At 35.6% G+C, this 26,581-nt stretch overlaps 2 protein-coding genes across 7 annotated transcripts in view; one reads left to right on the top strand and one right to left on the bottom strand.

The window, feature by feature from the left end:
* The window catches only part of LOC141453811 (midasin), a 222,663-nt gene that overhangs the window by 106,556 nt on the left and 89,526 nt on the right, over window positions 1-26,581 (top strand). The gene's annotated exons all lie outside the window — the stretch shown is intronic.
* Window positions 1-26,581, bottom strand: part of LOC141453827 (uncharacterized) — a 129,393-nt gene that overhangs the window by 77,062 nt on the left and 25,750 nt on the right. For all 3 annotated transcript variants that reach the window (XM_074127492.1, XM_074127501.1, XM_074127482.1), the window contains exon 2: window positions 13,442-13,640. In XM_074127492.1, the coding sequence (XP_073983593.1) occupies window positions 13,442-13,640 (199 nt within the window). The remainder of the gene's footprint in view (window positions 1-13,441; window positions 13,641-26,581) is intronic.

Genomic DNA, 26,581 nt, shown 5'->3' with positions numbered 1-26,581 from the left:
TTTAATTCTTTAAACTATGAACACAATAAGTCCACGTTTTTTGTTCACTTAATACGTTTTGGGTGGAAAGATTTATTTATTTAAACTAGGTTCTTAGAAAGCAGTGAAGTTTATCTTGCCTCTAAAGTGCCGTTCGGTGCATATTTATGTGCATCGAATTTTTGACAGGAATATACTGTTTGGAAGATATGTGGCTTTCCAGCTGGCCTTTTCTAGTTTTCTCCGTACATCTTATAATATTAAAGTTATGCAAATGCATTATAATTTAGTTTTGAGAAATTGAATTACAATTACAATTGAATCTGTAAGAGTCGATTTTTTTGGTTTTGATTGACTTCGATTTCTTAAATTCATTGATTAACTAAACCCATTTATTGGTAAATTATATACTCCTTTTTATAATAGATACATCAATGAAATCTTTAGATTATATATTAATCTTTCGACTTATTTAAATTAGATTATCGTGTGATTCGTCTAAAGTTAACTGGGCTTTAAATGCCGATAGCCCTTGGCTACCCAGATATAGCAGCATCTCTACCCTAATATTCTCTGTAGAACTTCTTTCTTTTGAACGGTTTTTATTTCTCTTTATTTTGAAACAACTGCCCTTTTTCTTATTTATTAAAGAGGTTAATTATTAATACACTTCGAAGGATTTACCAATTTAAAATGTTATTTTCTTCCAAAAGGGTAAACCCTACAGTTAAGGATGAAATGTTCCTTTGGAGGGCCGGCTAGTGTAAATATCATTTAGTTTAGCTTTGAAGTAGATTGGATCCACCTGCCCTGCTACATTCAGTAAAGGGCCCAATTCAAGGTTAATAGAAAAGGAGATTCGATCATTTCTAGTTAAAGGTCTTATTCTATTCGCAATCTATTTGTTCTCATCGTCCAATAGTATGCAGAAGGAAATTTTAATAGTGCGGTGTACTGGAATATGAACAATTTGAATTATTAGATCTAAATTATGACCTAGTAGTTATGATAATAATTCTAAACATAGAATCATATTGATATGATAATGATGCTGATCTAACTGTGGTAACGTAGATCATTAACATCATCGTGAGGAAATGTTGGACTGCCCTCCCCCCTCCTATAGAATCATCATCTATTCATTTCTCAATTCAGTCCATTTCTACAGTTTAACTCCTTTCACTATGGAATTCTAATCTCACCACTTCTGAGATTCCTATTGATTTACAATACGTACATTCTGCAGCAAATAGTCGGCCTAATTATTTATTAGATTGATTTATCGTATTGGTTCTCTGTTGATTGGGGTTTATCTTTAAATGAGTTGGTGGTAAAGTTCTTTTGTGCTTGTGAATCAGCAATAGCTCATCTCAGGGAACAAAATATTGTAATTTTTCAGTGATTAACAGTATTTTTGCTTATACAATAATAATACCTCTTAACATTATTCTATCAAAAGACACTTCCGTAGCCAACTACCAATCGTATTGCTTCAAAGCTCTGAATTTGCTTCCATTAATAAGTCGAGTGGTAAACCTCATTGTTTCCGTTTCTTTGGCGACCTGCTTTTTGTTCGAAACATTTTTTCTTTTTCTTTACTGTATAGAGAACATTTCCGCCTAAGTGGCCAGCCTGACAATTTCCTGCTCTCACTGATTAGCACTGGCTAACTGCTTGAAACAAGGAACCACTGCTCCATTATTTTCAATGGAGAATCACGCTTCCCACTCTTTGTTCTGGAGATCTCCATGCTCTTGGCCTTGGCGATATTTACTAACGTATTCCTTTTCGCCAAACTTCTCTTTTCATATGTATGTCACAGACACTAGGTCATCTGTAAATGCTAAGACAGAAAAGGTGACTAACTTCCAGAATATAAGTCATGAACGACTCGTAGCTCTAGTTCTAATCTGTTCCCGGGTAATATGGCACGTCCTGCCTTTCAGATTTGCTTAAAATTTTGATTTTCATGTACACTTTGGAATTTCGATTACTATAACACCACTAAATTGTACTTTCACTTTCATTTTTCACTAAAGTGTAGTCACTTTCGATTTTGGTCTCATTAGGGCAACTAAATCGATTGTAAAATTTGATCATTCTGTGAGTTTCCGGTTTTTAGAGATACATATTTTTGCAGACAGACAGACCAAGTTAAAAACTGAAAACACTTTTTCCCCTTAAAGTGAAATCAAAAGTTTACAAATTCAAAATGGAAAAAAAAATCTACTGCACAGCCGAAATGGTTCCTTTAAATATGAGGAAAAGAACGTAAAATTAGTCTGTTATTACGTACATAAAAAGAAATAAGTAGATTACATGAAAAATGTAACATAAATGAACTTTTAAAAGGGCTGAAAAGGGATTTTGTAAAAAGTAAAGTTTGTGATTTAAGTGGACAAACAAATGGACAAACAACAAGCTGTAATGTTTGTGCAGTTGTTAACAAGGATAGGGACCAACAGGGCGACCCTTTTTGCTAATAGTGTATCTAACTGCATGTTGTAACTGTTGATGAGTACGTGACATCATCGCTTCATCATCATCTCTCTTGCGCTCTCTCTATTTCCCGCCACTTGTCTTTCTACCCCCAACCACTTTGTCTCATTTTTCCTTCGTTAGAGAGAAAGTAATAAAAAAACAAAACAGCGCAAAGAAAAGTTGGGAAACAGGTTAGATTTTTCTCTTATAATTCAGTTTCCGCTTTTATGAACCCGACCGGGCAGCGAGCTGTAAATGGCAAAGTAAGAGTCGGCGGGAACCTCAGCGTCACTCGGAATAGGTGCTCAGAATTGTACTTTGGAAAGATTTGGACCCCAGTATTTGTGGGAGCTTACTTGTTATCATCATGTGCCTGGCAAACTAGTTTCTATTACTCCATGCGCACTGGTCCTCCGCCTCATCGTGCTCTGCTGGAAAGAGAGGAAAGCTGTTTTGTTCGATGTTTTCAATTCTATCTTTCTACACCAGTTCTTCTATTATATCCTGATTTCTTTAATATCACCAATAACACAACTTAACAAGCCGAGAATATTCTCGCAAGTTCACAAGAATGGCTAATGGCTAATTTACGGACCATGCTACACAGCAGGAAGTATGAACAAGATGACGTCCTACAGCGGTCATCGTGGCTTTAAGAATGGAGAATTGTGTCAAGTTCAAACAAAATTTAAGAATTCAGGGTACAATGAGCGACAGAGAATAGGAACCAGGTGCGCTTGCTGCGGCAAGAAAGATAATATTGAGGAATCAAGAGAATTATATAACACCAGGAAAACGGAAATCAGGTGCGGGCCGCTAGCAGATAAAAAACCATTGAATTTAATTTTACTTATAATTTAATATTACATTTGTTAACGTGATTATTTAAACAATTTGATATATGTAACCGGACTATAGGTTACAAGTTATGAAACGTTATTATATTGCAGCCACAAAATATACGAGTATGACATGCTCATGTTATCTGTTTTTGACACTTCAATCTGGCCCAGTCCGCCATATTAATTTATTTAATAATAATAATTATTATTATTATTATTATTACGTAGTCAATTAAAAAAAAATTAAGTTTATTGATTCTTGATTGCTAACTTAATGTAGAAGTTTATTATTAAATTTTACATTTTTCTTAAAACCTTTAGAAGAATTTTGATTGAGAATGTACAGATTTTGGAGTTGAGAGTTATCACCGGAAATGAAAGATTCAAGTTTCCCCTGAGAATGAAAGAAAAGACGGTTTCTACAAATTGATTTTTCTGCATTTTAATGAGCATTACGCAAGAAAAAACTAGAAAAATCGTAAATTTAAATTTAATATTTCCCCCAAAAAATCCATCAATCGGATTAACCAATTTTTGTATTTTATTTTCCAAGAAAATGGCTTCCGAAAGATTTCCTTTAAACCTCGTTTGCTCATTGAATATTGTAGATGTAGATTTTTTTTTTTTGAACTATTTTCCACGAAAAATCTATTTTAAGGCTTTTCCGGAGCACAGGGTAGGGTTAAAGTTCTCTTGTGGTGTAAAGTACGGCATTATTTTGAATAGTACTATTTATTACGGAAGTCAATTTATATGTAAAAATTTCGTATTAATAGTTCCGTCATTTTGTTCGAAATATCATTATCAGAAAATTCATTTAAGCGGAGCTCTAAGAATGGGGATGACGTTATAGTCTCTGCTTGGAACTGCTATTTCATTATATCACAACCTTCTCTAGAAAGTAAATATGTAGTATTTATGTGTGTTATAAGGCGGGGCTAAAATTCCGAAATAGAAAGGTATCGCTGTTTACCTTTGGAAGGAAGTGCGCCTAAAAAAAATTACGCGTAAAACGCGTTTGTTTGAACATCGATATAGGCCTCTCACTTCCGTTTGTAAATTTTTCACAGAGAATATTGACTTAAATACGAGGAACTTCTAGGACATCTATGAATGTCAGCCACTCTTCCGTCAATAGTATCATTTTATTTCAGTGAAAATACATTTTATTGGATGTCAAATTCTTGTCACTAAAAATTGTGAAAATTGAATTTAGTAAATTGCGTTTAGAAAAAGTTGTGCAAGTCCATACGAGATTTTTTTCTTAAATTTTGTTCTAACAAAAAGCAGTTGGTAGCATTTTTATTTATTTTTTAAAAAAGTGTCAAACAAGTAATCTTAAATATTTATTTTTCTAAAAATATAAATTTTACTCATTTAATATTTAGTTAATGTCAAATTTAATTGCAATTTATAATTAAACCTAAGAAATTTAATTACCTAAAGTAAAAAAAAACATGTCCTATCATACTGTCCATAAAAATAAATCCTGAGGGAATATTGATCTAATTGATGGATAAGATTGAATTGGTACATTGGTGATTGCTTCGTGCACACCCGACCATTGTGATAAAAGACCACCATTCCCTGTATCGATTTAATTCCGTTTTGATAACTTCCTTCCTCTAGAGGAAAATATATTTCCTATTTCAGAGATATAATATATGGTGTGAACAGTCACACGATTTTCCCAGACAACAATTCTTTGTAGTTCTAAGTTGTTGCTAAGTTTTCATTTTAATAAAAACGAAATTTTTGCAATCTAATTAATTCTTTTTAAGTTTCATCAAAATAATTCCAGATGCAAATGAATCTGGGGAATGAATCTTTGGGGGATAAAAAAGTTCAAATAAAAGTTGTCTACTTGTAATGCTGACAGTTTTTACAATAGAAGTAGCCATTTTCCAGAAAAATCCTAAAACTCTGAAACCCTGTCACTTCCGGTGACAGATTATAACCAAAACTTAGTTTAGCATCCTATGGTGATATTTAAAACGAAACATTAAATTTGAATTCTTGCATCGCTCCCTCTATATAACGTATTTCCCGTAAAAATGCTAAATTCTGCTCGATTGCAATACTCATCTTTCGAAGTTTAGGAAAAAGTAAAACCTATTTTAAATAATTGTACCATTTTCACTTACGAAATCATTAATAAGTCATATTAGACCCACAGAGGAAGAAAGATTGTCGCCAATTTCAGTCGTAATTTTTTATTTAGTGTTTTGCCAAGCTTTCGATCTAAAGACTAGGACATAGGATAAAGACTAGGACATCTTCAGGTTAAAAATGATAATATTCTGTACATTTTTAACCCAAAATTTTAGTGTGTCGGACAGTTTTGGTACTCTTGAAGTCCCTAAAGATCGAAAGCTTGTCAAAGCAATAAATAAATAAAAAATCATGACTGAAATTGGCAATAACCTTTCTTCCTTTTGAATTAATGAATCCAGTCACCCAAAAAAAAGATGAAGAATACTTCACAAAAGTAGATCCACCTTTATTTTTAGAAATCTTTTGTGTATGCTTAAACCCTGGGTTGTACTTCTTCAAGTGACTTTCAAGGTACAGACAGAACCCTGTTTAAGAATAGCCCTATACTTCTTCCGGTTTTGCTTTGTTTACACCCTTCGCCTTCCTTGAACATAAATCACCAGACTTCCTGTAAAGAGCCTTTAAATAGGAGAAATTCTCTCCTTGGATTCACCACGATTTATCTGTTTTCTCAGTTTTCTCGCAGTTAGTTGTTTTTTTCCCTTCTCCTTTATTCCACTAACGCAATTCATATTTTCATTCTGGGCTTAACTCTTTTCATTCGCATTCTGTCCAGAGAGTTTATTGTGGATTATCTTCTCCAATAATAACAGAAGTTCTAAATGTTTACAAATTGTAATCTCCTTAATTCATTTATCACCATCAAAATATTGCATATTTATTTTTTCATTTTTTTGAATGTTTTTTTATTATGAATACAAAAAAAAAAGATAAATTATTTTATCTTTTATTAACATTTTGACAAATAATTTAGAAATGTCAATTTTGTTATTTTTTTTTATCAGTTCGTCAATAAAATTAATGCATTTTATAATTTAATATAAATTAACATAATCATATTGACACCATGATAGCCGAGCGGTTAGAGGCTAGACCCGCAAAGCTAAGATGTATTGCGGTACTAGGCTATATTCCCCAGTCTATACCTTTAATGGCAAATATGAGAAATTTATAGTAAAGTATGTTTGCTAGTCGCCACGATAGCCGAGCGGTTAGAGGCTAGACCCGCAAAGCTAAGATGTATTGCGGTACTAGGCTATATTCCCCAGTCTATACCTTTAATGGTTAATATGAGAAATTTTGCAGTAAAGTATGTTTGCTAGTCGCCACGATAGCCGAGCGGTTAGAGGCTAGACCCGCAAAGCTAAGATGTATTGCGGTACTAGGCTATATTCCCCAGGCTATACCTTTAATGGTTAATATGAGAAATTTTGCAGTAAAGTATGTTTGCTAGTCGCCACGATAGCCGAGCGGTTAGAGGCTAGACCCGCAAAGCTATGATGTATTGCGGTACTAGGCTATATTCCCAGTCTATACCTTTAATGGTTAATATGAGAAATTTTGCAGTAAAGTATGTTTGCTAATCGCCACGATAGCCGAGCGGTTAGAGGCTAGACCCGCAAAGCTAAGATGTATTGCGGTACTAGGCTATATTCCCAGTCTGTACCTTTAATGGTTAATAAGATAAATTTACAGTAAAGTATGTTTGCTAGGAGCCACGGTAGCCGAGAGGTTAGAGGCTAGACCCGCAAAGCTAAGATGTATTGCGGTACTAGGCTATATTCCCAGTCTATACCTTTAATGGTTAATATGAGAAATTTACAGTAAAGTATGTTTGCTAGTCGCCTCCGTCCACGGCACCTACTGAAAAAAATAGGAATTACTTTACTTTTACTATTAACATAATCATGAATGAGTTGCATTAAGAATACTCTATGTATTAAGGTTTGGAAAAGCAGAAATAGAAGACACCAGCGACCTATCTTTTCAAGTTTACTACGCGAAAAATCCCGCTGATTTGTGTGTCTGTATATATTTCTTAATCCTTTAGCATCCTGATGGACGCTGGCTGAGAATTCTATTCTTTCCTTAATATTATCCTGGATTGCTTGGAATTCCTAGCTCTAGGCATTAACCATTGACTCTAAGCATTGATAATAGATAATTATGTCCATAAATAAATAAGCAATATCCTAATGTCTCACTTCAGTTTAAGTTTACATTTATTTTGGTAAAAATCTAATAATCCCCATAAGTTCTTATCAAGGGTGTATGGATGCAAACAACCAACTACCTAAGTGTGAAAAAGCAAATCTCAACGAACTTTTTCAGGGTTCGCCTACAGCGATCGGCAGTGTTAGAGCGGTACGGATTCTACAGGAAATGCGTAGGTCTGAAGGAAGTGAGTACGGACAGAAGTAGTAAATCTCCGTAGTTACCTCTCCCCCAGGCGTGGTGAACTAAATTGGCAACTACTTCACTTCCACCCTGTCCAATGCAGTCTGGGGTCTTTATTCTTTTTTATAGCTGACGTGGGCTATAAAAACTCTTCAATTAATAGTTTAGCTAGTGAACGTCAGTAAACTAAAGGAGGGAAAACCAAATCAGAAGTAATTTTACCAAAATACTAATAAAAATAAAGATTAAGTTGTTTTAAAGTCTGTAAGCTTTTTAAGATCCATTTTAAACTCATGAATACTTTTTGGTAAAGCTACCGAATCTGGTTTGAGTTGCTTTCAATATTGACTACCAAGTCCTTAGGGGAGTTTCTTAAAGCCGTGAGTTTTTAGATTAAATTAGTCTAGAGGCTCGGGGCGGATTCTGTTTCTAGGCATTCTGCGGCTTTCCTGGTTAATTAACCCCTTTTTTATTTCGACTATTAGAGACCGCTTCCGGTTTTTCTTATCTTTATTTTCAAATGAAAAAACATTTCCACGAATTTCTTATAATGATATTTACGTCATTAAATTTTCCAGAAGTTTAGAATTTGTTACCCCCACAGTACACAAGAAACAAGCGTGACGTCATAGTTTTTCAAGTACTTTTTTTTTTTTATAAAAATCCATATTCCTTGAGAAAAAATGTTTCCAATACCAAGTGATAGGGCTAAAAAACATTTTGTCAGATTTCAAAAATATAATTTGGAAATGGTAAAACTCGGTTTTATTTACTGAACATTTCATGCTCTTAAAATGATATAGATGTGTGTAAGAGCCTTGCCTATTTACTGAAGCGGCACGTTAGAGTACTTAACGTTACCTTAACTTCATCCCTTCCTTTAAAACCCTGCTTAAATTAGGTTTGTATATAAAAAAAATGCTTCTAATAATTCTAGCGGACATTACATTGAGGGAATGCCATTTTTTTAAAGAAATAATCTTTTAAAAAAAATTGAAAAACATATTTGATAAAGAGGAAATTCCGGTTCGATGAAATGCTTCAAATTCAGCGATTATCTACTTCATTTTCTTGCGATTAATATTATACTAGTGAGGCAAAACCCTATACTAAAGTGCCAAACCTTAATTCTTTTTTGAACCCACTCAAAATACAAGTTGTAGAGCTACAATGTCTGCAATAATCTGCTAAGTTTAAATAAAACCGTTGGAGCTGTTATGGAGTAGAAATTAAAAGAACCAGAAAATTCTATTTCAGCTGAGTAGCGCTTACGGTTGGACGATCAGCTTACTGAATGGAACAGCTTATTGTCGGCTCCAATAAATAAACTGAAAATAAAAGTTTGATTCTCTGTGATTTATCGTTTTTTCATTCTTTCAGATTGCAATCGATTGCAATGATCATTTCTCTTCTCATTGCATAATCATTAGACCTCCAAACTGATATTACCAGTGAGATAACTTGGAATCCAAAAAAAAAAAAAAAATCAGTAGGATTACCAAAAACATGCGCTTAGACGGATAAAAGTCTCAAACCTTTTGACGTAATCGAGCCACTAATTTAGTCCTAAGAATTAAGTATTATTGAAGAATTAATTTCAGGAGATCGAAGTGGTGTTAAAAATTTAAAAAATACTATAATTGTCAATTGTTGGGCGCCACGATAGCCGAGCGGTTAGAGGCTAGACCCGCAAAGCTAAAATGTATTGCGGTACTAGGCTATATTCCCAGTCTATACCTTTAATGGTTAATATGAGAAATTTATAGTAAAGTATGTTTGCTAGTCGCCACGATAGCCGAGCGGTTAGAGGCTAGACCCGCAAAGCTAAGATGTATTGCGGTACTAGGCTATATTCCCAGTCTATACCTTTAATGGTTAATATGAGAAATTTATAGTAAAGTACGTTTGCTAGTCGCCACGATAGCCGAGCGGTTAGAGGCTAGACCCGCAAAGCTAAGATGTATTGCGGTACTAGGCTATATTCCCAGTCTATACCTTTAATGGTTAATATGAGAAATTTACAGTAAAGTATGTTAGCTAGTCGCCACGATTGCCGAGCGGTTAGTGGCCCGCCTGAAAAAATAGGCATTACTTTACTTTTTTTTTTGTCAATAAACTTAAGCCCTAAAGTACCTAGGACAAAAGCCCTAAAGTGCCTAGGACAAAAGCTTGGCTTTGAAATAAATAAAAAAATCATAACCAAAATTGGCAAGGAACCTGAATCGATGAACAATATTCCACAATGTGCAATGTAGTTTTTTAAAGTAAAACATCCTAGTTTCAAGAATATTTAATTTTGTAAAGTGCGGTAAAAGTATGTCTAGTGTTCACCCAAAATTATTTTCAGACAAATTTTTTTTATTCCACAAAAAATTTATAGACTGAAATGAAAGAATTTTTATCTAGTTGCAAAAAGTGACGCGCTGAACGAACAAAGTGCTATCATGTGCAGCGGGGTTCTAGGCTAATTCCTTAGCGTGTGCGACATTTGATAGTTAAACTCCAGCCATCCTAGCAGTAGGTACATTAAAATATCCTGTGGGTTGGGTAGGATATTATGGAGAGAGTCATAGCGGGCGCATTAAGGTGACACTTATATATTCATCTCTTCGTGTTCTACCTCAGCTGGTTGGTAAGTTTTACTATAGCCTGCAAGACCTGTGTGACCTAGGAGATAGTTGGTGGGCAGAACTGCGTTAGCCTGGGTCTAACATTAATGGCATTCTAATGTCGAGGCTGCCCCCGCGGCTTCTAGCCTACCCCGGCGCGCAGAAAAAGTTCTAGTTCTTTCACCTTTCAAACTTGGCCGCCGCCTCCTCGCAACTCGCTTTCTTCATATCTCTCCTTTCGAACTCAGTTCCTCTTTTTTTTCTTCTTCTTCTGATACTTATTCCTTTATTTCTTTTTTATAACTTAACCCTCTTGATTATCCAGAAATTTCTTTTTATCCTTCCACGTATTTATGTCAAATAAAATTCTGATTCTAATTGCTAAACGTCTCGCTTTATACAGGAAGCTTTAGATCCTGTATCCTGAATAAAATTTGTATCAGCGGTTAGTGGCCGTAAAGTATTTATATTAAGGATTCAATTGGCGAGGAACCGGTCCAAAACAAAAGAAAAAACAACTCTTTTAAAAAAAAAAAAAAACACAGGTTCAATGTTCTAAATTGTTGTATTGTCTTATATCCAGGTCCTGAAGAAGGCAATACATTGGTCGAAACGTTGGCAAAAAAGATGGAATCGTTTTTTTCCTGTTTTTGCACCGATTCCTCGCCAATAACTGAAGTAGTGCTAAAATCACGATAATACGTTTCTTGTACGATCGTTGGCTCCAGGGTATTCTGACGAAGAATGATGGCGAGACTCATAAAGAGTTCCTCGCTGAGTGAGTGGGTAGGAAAGGACTCATGATGGAAGAAAAAAAAAAAACTGTTACCTCATCCAGTAAACTTTTGGTACTATTTGCAGAATGAGAAGGATTAGTGACTCGTCATGCATCTACGGGGAAAATATCATGGATTATCGGTGACTCAGTGATGACTTAGACATGATTACGGTGATTGCTGACGCCGTTGATTCTGTAGTTTAGAGAAAATTCTTCCACCGGTAGTAGTATTATATTGAATGATGAAGTTTTCCAAATGGTTTTTATGATTTTCTTTAATTTACGTACTTCGTATAACTTTCGTTCTATGACTCTTAATTGAAATCAGTTTCAATCATTGTTTTAAGGCAGTTCTGAGGAGTGAGGGGTAGGTTTTCCTCTACACCAGCTTTTCCCAACTTTTTTTTGGCTCGCGTACCACTTGGCAGTACATCATGCTAAATTGTAGCACTTCGTAAAAATGATTGTATTTCGTGAAATTTGTATTCCGAGTATTATTATTATCTTTATTTGTATAGAGATACAATGTATCTGTTACAAAAGGAGTTCAAGTTAATGTTCACTTTATAAACTTTGTAAAGTGTAAGATCTTAGTTTTAAAACTTGTTTTAAATTAAATTTAATGTTGCTTGGATAGAGCTTACTCCATTACAATCAGTCTCTTTAAAGCAGATCTTTACACAGTTATCATTTAAGTTCTGTCACATGATAATTCTATCAAATTTTCTTTATCTTTTATCGATAATGATGCAGCTTTTCCTAAATTTTCTTTATAAAAGAGGCTTGAAATTCAATTATCATTTGTGTTTTCAAGTTTTGTAAAATACTCCTTGAAAGACAATTTTAATCCTGTTAAATGTGCTATTACATTTCCTCGTATATCTTGAGACAGTCTTACTTTATTCCTTCCTGTACGAGTACATATTAACAACTTTACTGTATAATATTATTAATTAAAATAATTTTTATGAATTATAGGAGAAAACGTATCTATGCTATTTTTATGATTTAATTTTTTATGTCCGCCATTATTGATTATTTTTCGCGTACCACAGGTTGGGAAACGCTGCTCTAAAGTATTTCTTTCCGAGTAAAGTACAGTTTAGTTAGTGTAGGCGTATTAAAAGAGAAATTCTGTATGTTTAATCACGCCAGATGTTTATTTTTAATTTTTATTAAAAATAAAATAAAATAATTCATTAATTTATCTGGCCTTAGCAAAAAAAAAAAAAACTTGGTATTTGTAAAAAAACTAGGCTCTAAATCTGTTGCCCACAATGTTGCTGTCCTGTAAATCACAGCTGTTGTGTTGTTTAATGGGCCCCGTTTTTCTTCGTGCAAAGTCGGTTCCCTGTTCCATCATTCTATCGCTCATCGTGTTCCACCCCCTCCCCAAGGTTGTAATCACAGTTTGGAAATCTAGTTTTGATAGTTGGTCATTGTTTGACTGGGTGAGAGAGGAGCTTTTTGAGGAAAGAGGTTTCCTGTCAGGATATAACAGGATTTGTAAATTAGGTAGTGGATAAAGTATTAAATGTTTCATCGCATGAGAATGAAGTAAAATCAGCCGCGATGTAGAGGTATTTAATTAAACAATACCTGAATAAAGTCTAAAGAATTCCTGGAGAGTCTCAGTAGCTAGGACATTGCGCTTTTCTTTACTAAATTTAAAGAAAATTTGGAGAAATCTTGTGTTAAAAACAGTTTTTTACTTCTTCTAAAAACAACAATGTATCTTTTATGATTTATACCATCCTTATTCTATTTAAACCTTACCAGGTAATAGTTATCTGTCTCATGAAAGATGATAGCAGTTTCCACTAAATCATTGATGCACCTAGCACTTAGAATTTATCGCCCACTTTGTTGACGCTTGCAAAACAATGTCCTATTGTTGTGGTACGTACGTAGCAATAATTAAGCAATTTCTTTGAAAGAAACTGTTGGTAAGATAAGGAGAGATTTGTGTTCGGTAAGATTTGCAGTTAAACTAAATTTTTAATTAATATTTAGCAGCGCTAATTATCTGGTGCTGCTTATCTTGGATCATTTAGTATTCATTATCACCCAGCTTCCGCCATGGAAGTCCTAGAATTATTTTTTCCTCTCTCTCTTCAGACGTAGTTAAAACTTCTCCAGGAAATACGTTTTCCTAATAGTTTAAAGTACGCGTTAATAATTGTAATTTTAATTATTTAATATTAAAAATAATATGTTAAACTTGAAGAGCAAGTTATAATGAGGAACTTCTTTTAATAGGTTAGCATGTGTCTCTTGTGAAAAAAATAAGATTACTGAACCTGCGCAAATGTTTGTTGGCCAATATAAGAGCCATTAGTGCTATATTGGCTCCCATTCCTAGAGATCCTAGAGTGAATATTACCAGCGCTTCTGTTTCACCACCAGGATGACATTGGAATACACGACTACCGTTACCACTTATGTTGCCAGTTGGTGTGCCAAATCTAAGATTGGCACCGATCATTGCCACCGCTGATCCTGTAACAGAGAAACAAACAAAGAAATCTGTTAGGAGGAAATAATATTTATTTACATACAAATCAAGAGTTCTAAAAAAAGAAAGTTACTCATTGGGTATTCAGAATAATTGATTCTTATCAGAAGAGTATCCAACAAAAGATGTTGCTAGATCTTCAGCGTTGCCACACGAGTATTCTCAACTAGCACACCACTCAGATTAGAACATAGGACCGGATCTTGCTCTCCAGACACTTCTAGGAGAAATATAGTCCTCTCTGACCACTTGTAGGAGTCCAGATCACTAGACCTAGAAATCTCTCCTTTTTCTTACAAATTCCAGAGTAGTTCCATAAGTAGATAAGCGTGTTATCTGTTTCGTTCTACAAGTGCTAGAAATCCCACATAGCAAACATTCAAAGAATATAACAAGCCCTTTCCTGGCCTGACGCAGAAACAGTTCACACAAAGACTGAAAAGAAAACTTGTACCCAATGACTGTGGAGATCTTTTCTGAGCCTATGTTAGTTCCAAAAAAGATGGCCTGGTTATTCATCCCGGTTTGGGTCGTGTCCATCTGAGGACGGCGTCTGACTTTTACCTTGAACAGCATTGTCAGTGGTACCACCACCATTCTGACTCAAAGTAAACACCTTTGTTGCTAAATCGTTTTAAGAACCTAGAAGGTGGTTTTAATAGATATTAGATAGCCAAATAAAAACTAGCTACAAGTTCTCTTATTTCATTGAAAAGCAGAGACAGAAACAAACTTGTCTATTATTATTATTATTATTATTATTATTATTACTTCATGGACCTTGTTCACCGCGACCTGAAAGATTTCTTGTGGCTGCTGCTATCGCTATTATTACTTAAAACTATTGCTGTATATTTTATAAAATATAGTCACTTATAAAGAATACAGAAGCTATTCAGGCGGTACTTTTAAAGCGTGAGTCTTGGATATGTCCGTTGTAAGTGTTGTTTCCGGTTTGGATGACAAGAACACTGAAGAAATGGCATGTTCACTACTTCCCTCTAAGGGAGGGGGGCGGAATTCAGATAGATCATTTTATACAGTAATCACAAGAGAAAAGTTCGAAGTATGATTTGCCCTGGTTCTTAACGCTACTAGTGAGAGAAACTACAAATAAAATCAAGATATCTGGAGCTATAGGTGGGTTTTTGTTACGTAATATATCTCCATCGGTCAAGCTCAACCCAAGAAGGGTTTTATCGCAATGGCCCCCCTGAGAGCTTTATTCACTCTATTATTAATACTATTTATTTATTTCATCTTTACGCTGCGCTCTGAAATAAAGTATCGCCATAGAACGTAGTAACCATTTCAAATGGGGTTAGCAGTCACGATTTTCTTTTATTTAAAGTTCTCAAGATGTTTACTCATAAATTTTCTTCATCCTCCAAATTTTGGAAACATTTTTACTCCTTCTTACGGAAGTACTTAAGAGTGTATCTTATCCCTAACCATTTCCCAAAACAACCGACTTGGTTAGTTAATGTGGATATAGAGGATGTGTTTTATTCCTCATTTATCCGGTGTTTTCCGTGAGCTGGTAACACTTTGGAAGTTAAAAGTATTACTTGTTACTCCTCCAGTGAACTGTCTATCTATTATGGCCATTTGTCTTACAGATTTCAATGACAAAAAATCCTACTGATCATGGTGCCCTCACCAAAGAATTGCTCCAGCGATACATTAATAGAGACGTCATCAGAACCTATTCCAAAGATCGAATTACGATAATCCTCAACCACACTCCTCAACAACATATACAGACTTGGTCAAAGGGAATCAACCTCAGAATTTTTGGAGTTGGTCTTCGGGAATAGAAAGGGAACAATAGTTAAAGAGAAAATATTTCAAAAAAATTATCCCAATTCTCCGAGTACTTTCTACAATTGATGGTACTAGATTGTTAGAATGAAGGTGCCAAGTTTCAGAAAAGTGATAATATTGATGTTCAACCATTGGCAAAGTTGTGGTTATACAAAATTTAATCATTTAAATTTTAATTAAGACCTTTAAGTGATGTTGGGTTGGCGCCTAAAGGGACACTATGGTGAACATTTCTTTGATACTATTGACTAAACACGTCGACAACAGTATCGGAATTCTCTCCCGACCTTTCACCAAACGGCAGGAACCAACACATAGCTCCGAACACTGTACTGATCTTCCTCTACGATCCAAGCGAATCGATAGATTTGTTAAGTATAAACAATTCAAAGAAGGAAGTGATTGCTGCTGACTCGTTTCCTTTCTTACCGCTAGTTTAATAATATTAGATAATTTGCTATCTAGCATGTGTTCAGGTTTTCGCAGCAGTATTGTTTACATATTTATTGGTTTATTGTAGATAACTATTCCCTGAACACCAGTGGAGCCAATGATAGTCTCCCCACTGTGTGCAATCTAGATTGCATTAGCTTCACGTTGTTTATATTTTGTGTGCATCCCAACTTCCCAACACTATCAGCTGGTTGTATTATATTTCCTCTTTTTAAAAAAATAAAAAGGTTAAAAGATTTTACCATCTGCGTTAATACTGTACGATTATGAGAGGAAGTATTGCAGTCGTGCTAAATTTTGGATTTCGTGTTTTTTACCAGCAATTTCCGGTCAAATGTCCAATGCTTAGTTCTGACGTTGCATTTTAGTATAAGGTATGGACTTAACGCATGAATATGCAATCAAAGTACCAAATTTTGTTATTTTATTTATTTATTTTTGTATTATATATGTATTATATATGCAGAAAGAGTTGGCCTTTTACTGTACTATAAGAATTAAGATACAAAAAGTAATTGAAATAAACAAACTTATACTGAAATTTTTTTTTTTATTTAATGATTTAAGGCGCATCAACATCCATTAAGGTTATTAGCGCCCGGAGCTTTTTCCAGTGCACTGCTGGCCTTCGGACAGTGTTCTCTCGTTACAGACAACACTGTCCATCACCGGACAGTGAGCTGTAAGAAGCTCCTAGGAAGAGAAAATCTAAGGGTCAGCTGCTGGATTCGAACCCGGGACCTCCGCGTGGGAGTCCAGTATGCTAACCTCATAGCTAATCCCTTCCCTATACTGAAATTAAACATAGTAAAACTGTAGGTGCATTTAAAAAGAAAAAGGAAAATGCCATAAACTGTTCTTTTCTTTTGCTCCTATAAGAAAGGAATCAAAATAGAGGTAGCTCAGGGAAACTACATCAACATATATGATAATAAACAGGAACCAAGGCAGTACAAAATCACAAATTATTCGTTAGCATTACCGGCTAAAGTAATATTATAGATCTAGTGAGCACAGACTGGACATTACTCTTGTAGCAAAGCACTACGTAGTCTCATTGCTTCAGTAAAAAAGTTATACATAATAAATACTTGAGTTTTATTTTCACATATGTACAAGTATGTTTATTAAAGAAGTATCTGAAGAACTATTTATTTCTATATAAACTGTAGTAGGGAGATTTTAAAAATATGTATTCGAGAGATTCCTCGCTTGCTCTGCATAATTTACAAGTTTCAGATAGTTCTATGCTATAGCTTATTCACAGTAGCAAGTTTAAAGAAAATTGACTGACCGGATATGCATTTCATTAAATTGATTATTTGTAGCTCCGAACTTGTTTAATATTGAAGTCAACTAGTTTTAGTACAAATTGTATTGGGAGTTTCAAGGAAATGTAATTATGTAATAAACTGCTATATGAAAATATTGAGCGTGATTTTCATATAACATTAGATTTTTTTTTAGACTTTCTCTTTCTCTACTGCTGTAAGCGGAAGTATCGTAATCGTGCAGATTTTTAAGTTGTCACCGGAAGTGCCCGTTTTAAGGTCCCCAGAATTCCAAAAAAAGAGGTTTTTATGAACAAATATTGTTTTAAATAGTTAAGAATATAAAGAATATAAAGATAAGAATTCTTATGTCCTCGATAGAAGGACACACGTCAAGGTGTTCGGAGGACATGTCTTCTCTTCCACACAGAGTGCAGGTCGGGTCCACCGCCAACCCAATGCGACATAGGTGGGCCTGCAAATAATCATGACCCGTGAGCAGTCTGAAGCAGGCCACGCCATCCCTTCTTGTCAGATTAGGTAGAACTCGTCCACCTGGTTCAACCAATACTTGCCACCGTTTTCCATCCGCTTTTGCTTTTTGTCTGCACTTCACTTCTGATCGAAGACAGGCAGCAGTTATCCTTTTAAAAGCGTGCATAGAGATCGGTTGCTCAGGTTGATCCATTTGCGCACCTCTTTTTGCCAATTCATCGGCTCTCTCGTTTCCAAGCAGCCCACAGTGTCCTGGAATCCATTGGAGCGCTATTGTCTTATTGCTTTTATTGGCAGCCTCAATCGCTGCTCTGCATTTCGCTATGACTGCCGACTCTGCATAGCTCGCTCCAGCTATAGCTAGAATCGCAGCACGCCAGTCAACAAAGACCACAACACGGCTCCAAGGACCCCACTTCACTTTGTCAAGAGCTAATAGTATTCCGGCAAGTCGCCATCATAATTAGTGGATACTTTCCCCACAGGTGCTGATATTTGAAAGGCTTCAGGAGTACACACCGGCTCCCGCATTATATCTTGCTTCTAGGGCTGAACCTTCTGTGTAGACAGGAAACCAAACGGGTGAAGGGTAACGATTAATAATGGTCTCTAGAGCAATTGCCTTTAGCTCCCACTCAGGCGTTATTCCTTTTTTAACAGCTCTAGTTAACTGAAGGTTACATTGTACCTGCGCTAATCTTAGGGGGCTTTTTGGGTATATAAATGCCTCTCGGTTTGTGCAATCTAGCTGCAGGCGCTCCATTACTTCTTTAACGTTAGTTAAAAAAGTCTTTTGGCTCTTCAGTCTTGGTGTTGGTGTCTGATATTGAGACCAATAATCAGTGGGAGACCTTCGTACGCGCTCAGACACGCCATATCTCTTCTACTACTCAGGGGCTCAATCTCAGCTTGTAACTGCATGGCAGCAATAGGAGTTGAGCCAGGGCCACCAGTTATTAACCTAAGAGTATTAAATAGTGCACGATATGACTTTTTAAACGGAATACCATCTTATTTCTTCTATAATAAATAAAAGGATATCATAATGGCAAAGGAAATTAATAATTTAGAACTGGACAGCTATAATGGCTAATTTTGGGGTGGGGGGAGAGAGATAGAGAGATGGCGACGCGTTAGTTCAGTTATTTGTTTGTTAGTGTAGCTCCTAGAAACTAAAGTGCGTTGTTTTGTCCAACCTACTTTGTACGCCTTTTGTCTGTCTGTTCGGTTTTAGGGTGGGAGATAGAGAGATGGCGACGCGTTAGTTCAGTTATTTGTTTGTTAGTGTAGCTCCTAGAAACTAAAGTGCGTTGTTTTGTCCAACCTACTTTGTACGCCTTTTGTCTGTCTGTTCGGTTTTAGGGTGGGAGATAGAGAGATGGCGACGCGTTAGTTCAGTTATTTGTTTGTTAGTGTAGCTCCTAGAAACTAAAGTGCGTTGTTTTGTCCAACCTACTTTGTACGCCTTTTGTCTGTCTGTTCGGTTTTAGAGGACAACCAGCCAGCCAGCTGCCCAACAATGGGCAGCCATTCATTACTAATACCTTTAACCGATTTTCCATTTCTTCGTTTTCTACCCCCTTGCATTTGCATTTCCATTCTTCTCGTTCGTTTTCATCACTTTGTAGACGCTGGGTATATTTTAGCTATATATCCATTATCCCAAAAGTAATATTATTCTTTTTTCTGCAGTAATTTGTGCTCACATTTAAGTTAAAAATTGTGAAAAAGGAAAATAATTTAGTTGCTTTTTAAAAAAACAAAACAAAACAAAAGGAAAATCTTGAAAAATATGTTTTTAATTTTCTCTTCCTTTTCTTTTACGCACACACTCACTCACCCCTCTTTCGAGTAATTAGTTTTTCCCTCCCTCTAGTTCCCAATTTAATGTAGTCCCGATTTTAAAGTAATTAGACGAGAAAAATTCAACACAGAAAAACCTCTCTCTGGGTTATTTTCCACTTCCTTTTTCATTAGGCTCACGCACACAATTTAATTTAATTTCACCTCGACTGTTTTTCACACGAACACAATACATATGCTCTAGTTTTTCCAGCCGAGTTCGTAGAATGAAATTTTTTCAATTTTCCCTTTCTCTATCTCTGGTTTTTCTCGTATTGTTTAAATTGTTTTGTGAAAATTAAATAATTAATCACTGCTTTTCCGGCTAAATAGATTTAGGATTTTTGTTATCCTAATTGAAGAAAAATTAATTTAAATTTAGAGATCTGCACTGGGAAATACAGGGAAAACTTTTTGAACTTTCTCTTGTTCCACAAAAGTGGAAACTTTGGTGTTGTAAAGTTTCAGTAAAGCTTCATGTTATCCGGTTTGATGGAAAGTTTTGGCCGCTTCCATGGAGCGAGCGTACTTCAAAATTTATTAAAATTCATCTAATATTCGAATTATAAACACCGGTTTCATCAATACGTCTTAGGCTGGAAACATAGTGGAGCGGCGAGCAAAGCGGCGAAAACAAACACTCTCTATAGATAGCGTTGCTCTATCTTCGCTTTGCTCTCCACTATGTGCGGTCCCATATGTTAACTTGTGTTTGATTTCGCCGCTTTGCTCTTCGCTATCATCGCTATGTTTCCAGCCTTAGCAAACCAGAAATAAGCTGATTTATACTAATAACTGTAAAAAATTTGTCGTTAAGATTCAAGGAATAAACGCTGTTCAGTTTGTTAATCATAGGTGAAGGATCTAGCAGCAAGGCAGTTATCTAGTTGCTTGAAATGTTAATACGTTTTATGACGTATGATGATGAGAGAGAGGTTTTGAGATTATGGTAGCAGTTATATATCCAACTCATTTTAGTTTTCGGAGACAATAAGTTGTGAAAGGTGTGGGCTAAAGTGTCGGGACTATTCTAGTGACAAAAGTCAGCTGTTGTTGGCGTAATTTCCGGTTTATTTCATTTTTAATATTCTTCTCCGCTATGATAGTTTCATCAGTTTACAAAATTGGGCAATGTAGCAGTTGCTGATGATTGTCAAAGGGATAAATGAGGATAGGCCTAATTAAATTCTTTATTTTAATTATCTTGCTTTTTTAATCTTGGGCGATATCTGGGGTTTTTAAATTTTTTTGAAGCCAATGTGGCATTTAAATTTTCTCAGTGCAATTAGTTTTTGTTCCGAGATAAACAGATTCTTTTTTTAATTTAATGATTTATTATTATTTAAAAAAAAAATAAAAAAATAAAGATTAGCATTTTGCCGGTGTTGACGTCATTAACTTTATTATTTATTTGCAAATAATTGAGTCTAAATAAATGCAATGTTTCCCAAATTAATTACGTAAAAATGTGTAAAAAAAAAAGAAAAATCCAAGTGAAATTCGGCCATTATCATTGATGCTAAAAATTCATTATTCTTTACACAAAATTTAACAGTACGTTCATTAATATAAGCGCATCAGTAGACGTTTCAGATATACTCGTACCAATGTACCTAATACTTTGAAGCCTACATGATAAATTGTCTATTGCAATTTGGTCATGTTACAAACCAGAGGAGAAGCTATAGAAATACGTGGTGTGCCATTCATTAAGCCCGAGCGGGGCAGGAGGTGGCCACGATTAGATTCATTCATTAATTCTGGAGAACGTATAACTAATTTGTTGGCTAATGATTTACCAAACAAACCGCCAAAACAACCATAACCAGAAGGGATTTAATTTTCCATCGCCGGGATCTGTAGGAAGTTCTTCTGATTCGTAGTACGTAAGTGGAAGTATTACAGTCGTACCAACTTAAGGGAATTCACTTTTCACAAAAAAAAAAAACAACTAAAAAAACACGTTCTCAGCTTAACGTCTTGTCAACGTTTGTTATTTTTACTTTGTCTCTGAACGTTTTATATAAATACGAAGTTATCATATTCTCCTCGAACATTTACAGTGATCAAAAAAAGTATTCATACACGAAGTTTTTTTACATTATCTACTGAACTTTTGTTTCTAGGATGACTACTTGTTCAGCACTGCAATTGAAGATTGTAACAATGAATTTAATGCTCTCATTTTCTTTTATAAACATAAAGAATTTATTAAAAAACAGAAAAATAATTTATTGTATGCAAAATAAGTATTCATACACTCAGTCTGAATGTTATAATTAACGCAAAACTAAAGAGACCTAATATTTTGTAAGCAATCCCTTTGCATTTGTTATTGCCTGAAGCCTCCTTGGCATAGATTCCTGATGGTCTGTGGCGTAACAAGGGTCCCTGAAGTTAACTTTCTGAGAGTTGGCGTGCTCATCGGAAGCGCATACTTCTTTCAACAGAATAACGATCCGGGCTGCTTTATAATGCCCGGAAACTACTTCTCACCCCTCCACTGTCTCCTTATATAAACCCTATTGAAAATTTATGGTCTTGTTTGGAGCGAAAAATTCGAACATTGAAATGTTCTTCCAGAAAAGAGCTCATAACCAATTTTAAGAAATCATGGGTAGAAATCACATCTCAAGAGACACTAAACCTGGTGGAATCTATGCCAAGGAGGCTTCAGGCAATAACAAATGCAAAGGGATTGCTTACAAAATATTATGTCTTTAGTTTTGCGTTAATTATAACATTCAGACTGAGTATATGAATACTTATTTTGCATACAATAAATTATTTTTCTGTTTTTTAATAAATTCTTTATGTTTATAAAAGAAAATGAGAGCATTAAATTCATTGTTACTATCTACGATTTCAGTGCTGAACAAGTAATCATCCTAGAAACAAAAGTTCAGTAGATAATGTAAAAAAAGTTTGTGTATGAATACTTTTTTTGACCACTGTATGTTCTCAGAGCTCCTCTAGACTTAACCACAGTACGAGGGTCGTTTGAAAAGTCCGTGCAAAAATAAAAACTACTTAATTTTTTGGGGTAAACCTTTTTTATTTTTCAACATAGTCTCCTTTTAGGCTTAAACACTTCGTCCAACGCTGCTCTAGTTTGTTGATCCCTTCCGAATAATAGGATTTGTCCATGTCTGAAAAATAGCCATTCGTTTCTGCAATCACCTCCTCGTTTGAATAAAATCTTTTTCCCGCCAGCCATTTCTTCATATTGGGGAACAAATAGTAGTCCGAGGGAGCCAAGTCTGGTGAATAGGGGGGATGTGAAACGAGTTGGAACCCTATTTCCATTAATTTTGCGACCACAACTGCTGAGGTGTGAGCTGGTGCGTTGTCGTGATGGAAAAGGACTTTTTTGTGGGCCAATCGTGGGCGTTTTTCTTGCAGCTCGGTTTTCAAACGGTCCAATAACGATGAATAATATGCACCTGTAATAGTTTTACCCTTTTCCAGATAGTCGATGAGGATTATTCCTTGCGAATCCCAAAAGACAGTCGCCATAGTCTTTCCGGCCGAAGGAACGGTCTTCGCCTTTTTTGGCGCAGATTCCCCCTTGGTAACCCATTGTTTAGATTGTTCTTTGATCTCAGGAGTGTAGTGATGTATCCATGTTTCATCCACAGAGACGAAACGACGCTTAAAGTCCTGAGGATTCTTCTGGAACAGCTGCAAACCGTCCTTGCAACACTTCACACGATTTCGTTTTTGATCAAGCGTGAGCAATCGCGGCACCCATCTTGCGGATAGCTTTGTCATGTCCAAATGTTGATGCAAAATATTATGTACCCGTTCATTCGAGATGCCCACAGCACTAGCAATCTCACGCACCTTCACTCTTCTGTCATCCATCACCATATCATGGATTATTTTATCAATGATTTCTGGAGTAGTAACCTCAACAGGGCGTCCAGAACGTTCAGCGTCACTTGTGCCCATATGGCCACTCCGAAAATTTTGAAACCACTTATAAACTGTTCTAATCGAAGGTGCAGAGTCACCATAATGTTTATCAAGCTTCTCTTTAGTCTCCTGAGGCGTTTTGCCTTTCATAAAGTAATGTTTAATCAACACATGAAATTCTTTTTCGTCCATTTTTTGAAAATCACTCGACTTCCTCGATTCAAACGAATGCCAAACACAAAGAAATAGACCGATCTGGCTGAAACTTGGTGTGTGTTCTTCCAAGAGATGCTACTAACTAATCATAACCTCGATACGCGCCAGTAGTGCTATCTCTCTGACTTTGCACGGACTTTTCAAACGACCCTCGTATTGAGGTCACTTAAAAAGAAAAGAATATTAGTTTATTCTTAATAAGAAAACAAAAAAAGGAAAGTACTTTTCTGTCCAACTTTTACGTAGTTGGTACAATCAGTTTGCGCTTTTCTTCTTATAAAACAAATAGCAACTTATGACAAAGTTACTTGGGGCCAACAACAAGTTGCTACTTGTTGGAGCAAGTTCAGTTTCCAAAAGTTAAGTTTGCTAGTGCTTTTTACATACAAAATATTTCTAATTTTAGACTATTGAAAATGTTAAATGTCAGTTAGTTTCCATAATATAGAGTCTAGACGGTTAAATTACATTATTATCCCGTCTATTTCCGTATATTTAGCAGTTTATCGATCTTCCCTGAGTACAGTAAATAACAGTAAATTAGGGCGAACAACTTGATATATTTGTTTCAGTTTATAAGGGTAGAGCCCTTAATAATATATAATATTCTATTTAATTAGAAAATAAAAAAATAAATCTTTATGGTTAAAATTTACAAATAACTTTGATTTGAATTTGTTATTCTCAATTTTGGTTCTATTCCGGAAATAGGGTCAAGTCAAAGCGTTATTCTTTAAGCCCAAGAATATTCCAGTGAGTGGAGTAGACTAACCACTTCTGAGTACTTGTGGTATCTTTGGTGGTTTCACATATTTTAATCACGTCTACATAAGTACCATTTCCAACCAATTCTAGCCATTCACGTACCTACTACGCATGTGAGATGAACAATAGACTAATCTCATTATTGTCCCAAACAAGTAGTCAGTTTAGGGAAAAGCATTGTTAAGAGGCCTACTCAAGAAGTTAATTTCAGTTACTACGGCCTCCATAAAAGACTTTTTTTGGGGTTGATACTCTCATTCAGTCAGTGTTCTTGTGCTAGAACAATCATTAGAAAAGTAACGACTGATTTACCAGTTAAGGATTTGCTCCTAGTAAATTGTGAGCTCTTACTCGAACAGGAGCATGGTCAGTTGTGGCAGAGAGACGCCGCGTTGCCTCTTTCTGTGCTTTTAGGGTGCCCGCATTGCGTTCCTTGCGGGCTATTACTGACACAGTTTAAACTTTGGTTTTGGTAATTCTGGTTATAAAACATGTTCATCTATGTTTGGTATGCCCATTTGGCTTGCATCTTTTTTAAGAGGACAGTAATTGTAATGGGCTCTTGGGGATGTTGTGATGTTAAGCTGCCTTTAAAGGGAATCATTCACTAGAATGATGTTATAGTTTAGGGTAGTATAATGAAGCCATCATTTTTAGTACGAAGTCTAAGTTTTTGAAGAAAATTAAATTACTTAAACTGCTGTAATTCTTACTTTAATGAAATATAATTAAAAATGAAAGTGTTGTTGCATAAGTACTGTAGAAGCGATGAGCAGGTCAGAGAATAAAAGCATGCTAATACGGAAGTTGAAAGGTGGACAGGGTTCTGTTCCTCCTGCACGGCAGAGTGGAGCGAGCGAAACAGGGAAGAGATTTCTGCTTGAAGTGGCGGCCTCCCTTAATCCCTGCAGACTGCTGCCGGTGGACTTGGAAACGGAATCAGCCAACTGTATAATCCCTTACTGCTTGGCCAAACTGTCCCTCTGTCTTCCGGGGTTCGTCTTTCTCTTCGAGGATCCACTTCCTGTGCCTTTCTCTTTCCAACCTTCTTTCTCATCTTCTTACCATCTTATAGCTTACCTTCTTACCATTATTATTGCAACTACTTCTATTTTTACGCGTATATTCCTTGAGTATTCGTTTCTTCGCAGCACATGTGATTTTATTAAACCATTGATCGTACCGACATTTATGTCAATTATTTCTCTCCTTACTGTAACTGTTTTATTTATGTGTATCTGTTATTTATTTAGTTATTTTTTCTTTTCCAGGTAAACCCCAGTTTTTCTCAAATAAGTAAGTAAAATTGAATAGTTATTGATCTGAGTGCATGTACCTATTTATATATTTATTTATTTCATTTTTCAAAAATTTGTAAATGTGTAGAATGCAATTCCAAATCCTGCTAAATTTTTTGTCGGAGGGAGAGGGATGAAGAAAAACGAACTACATCTATCAATTGTCTGTGGTGCTTAGGATTTCGTATTGTAGGGATTGAATGCGATATATGTTAGTCCGTTTGTTAGCCCCGTATAGTTCAATGGGAGGCTAGAAGCGAAATATGCAGTAGTCTTTTGTCATGCTGAGTAAGTTTGGTGCATACGAGGTGTGGCTGTTAAATAACGAGACTGATGCTGTTACAGAGGAACTATGTATGCGCTAAATCCTAACGACCGACAGCTGTGCAGCGTAAAGCCCTACTCTTTCGATTGCAGCGTCTCACGTGTTTGTACAGAAATCTGTCTGACCGGAACCGTCGTTTGTATAAGAGGTGTTAGTTTCGTTTTGCCGAAAACAAGATACTACAAATGTAGTAGAGCAACGAATTGTCGTGAAATTTCACATGAAACTGCTATTGAAACTTATCTTTTATTAAAAGAAGTTTATGGCGATGAATGTTAATCACGTGCGCGAGTTTTTGAGTGGTTCAAGCGTTTCCATGATGGCCTGGATCGCCCTTCCACGTCCATAACGGATGAAAATATCGGTTATAATAAATCAACATCACTACCGTGAGGTGCTTGCTCAACTTTGCGAAAGAGTAAGGAAAAACGACCCGTGCATCAACAAGTCATGGGTTCTCCATCAAGACAACGCGCTGGCTCACACTGCATTGTCGTGTCAAGACTTTTCTAGCCAAGTAC

This window comes from Rhodnius prolixus, unplaced genomic scaffold (genome assembly GCF_049639745.1).
Source record: "Rhodnius prolixus isolate KJV_2025 unplaced genomic scaffold, Rpr scaffold_1, whole genome shotgun sequence".
Taxonomy (NCBI): Eukaryota; Metazoa; Arthropoda; class Insecta; order Hemiptera; family Reduviidae; genus Rhodnius; species Rhodnius prolixus.
This window is presented reverse-complemented; position numbering and strand designations above follow the sequence as displayed.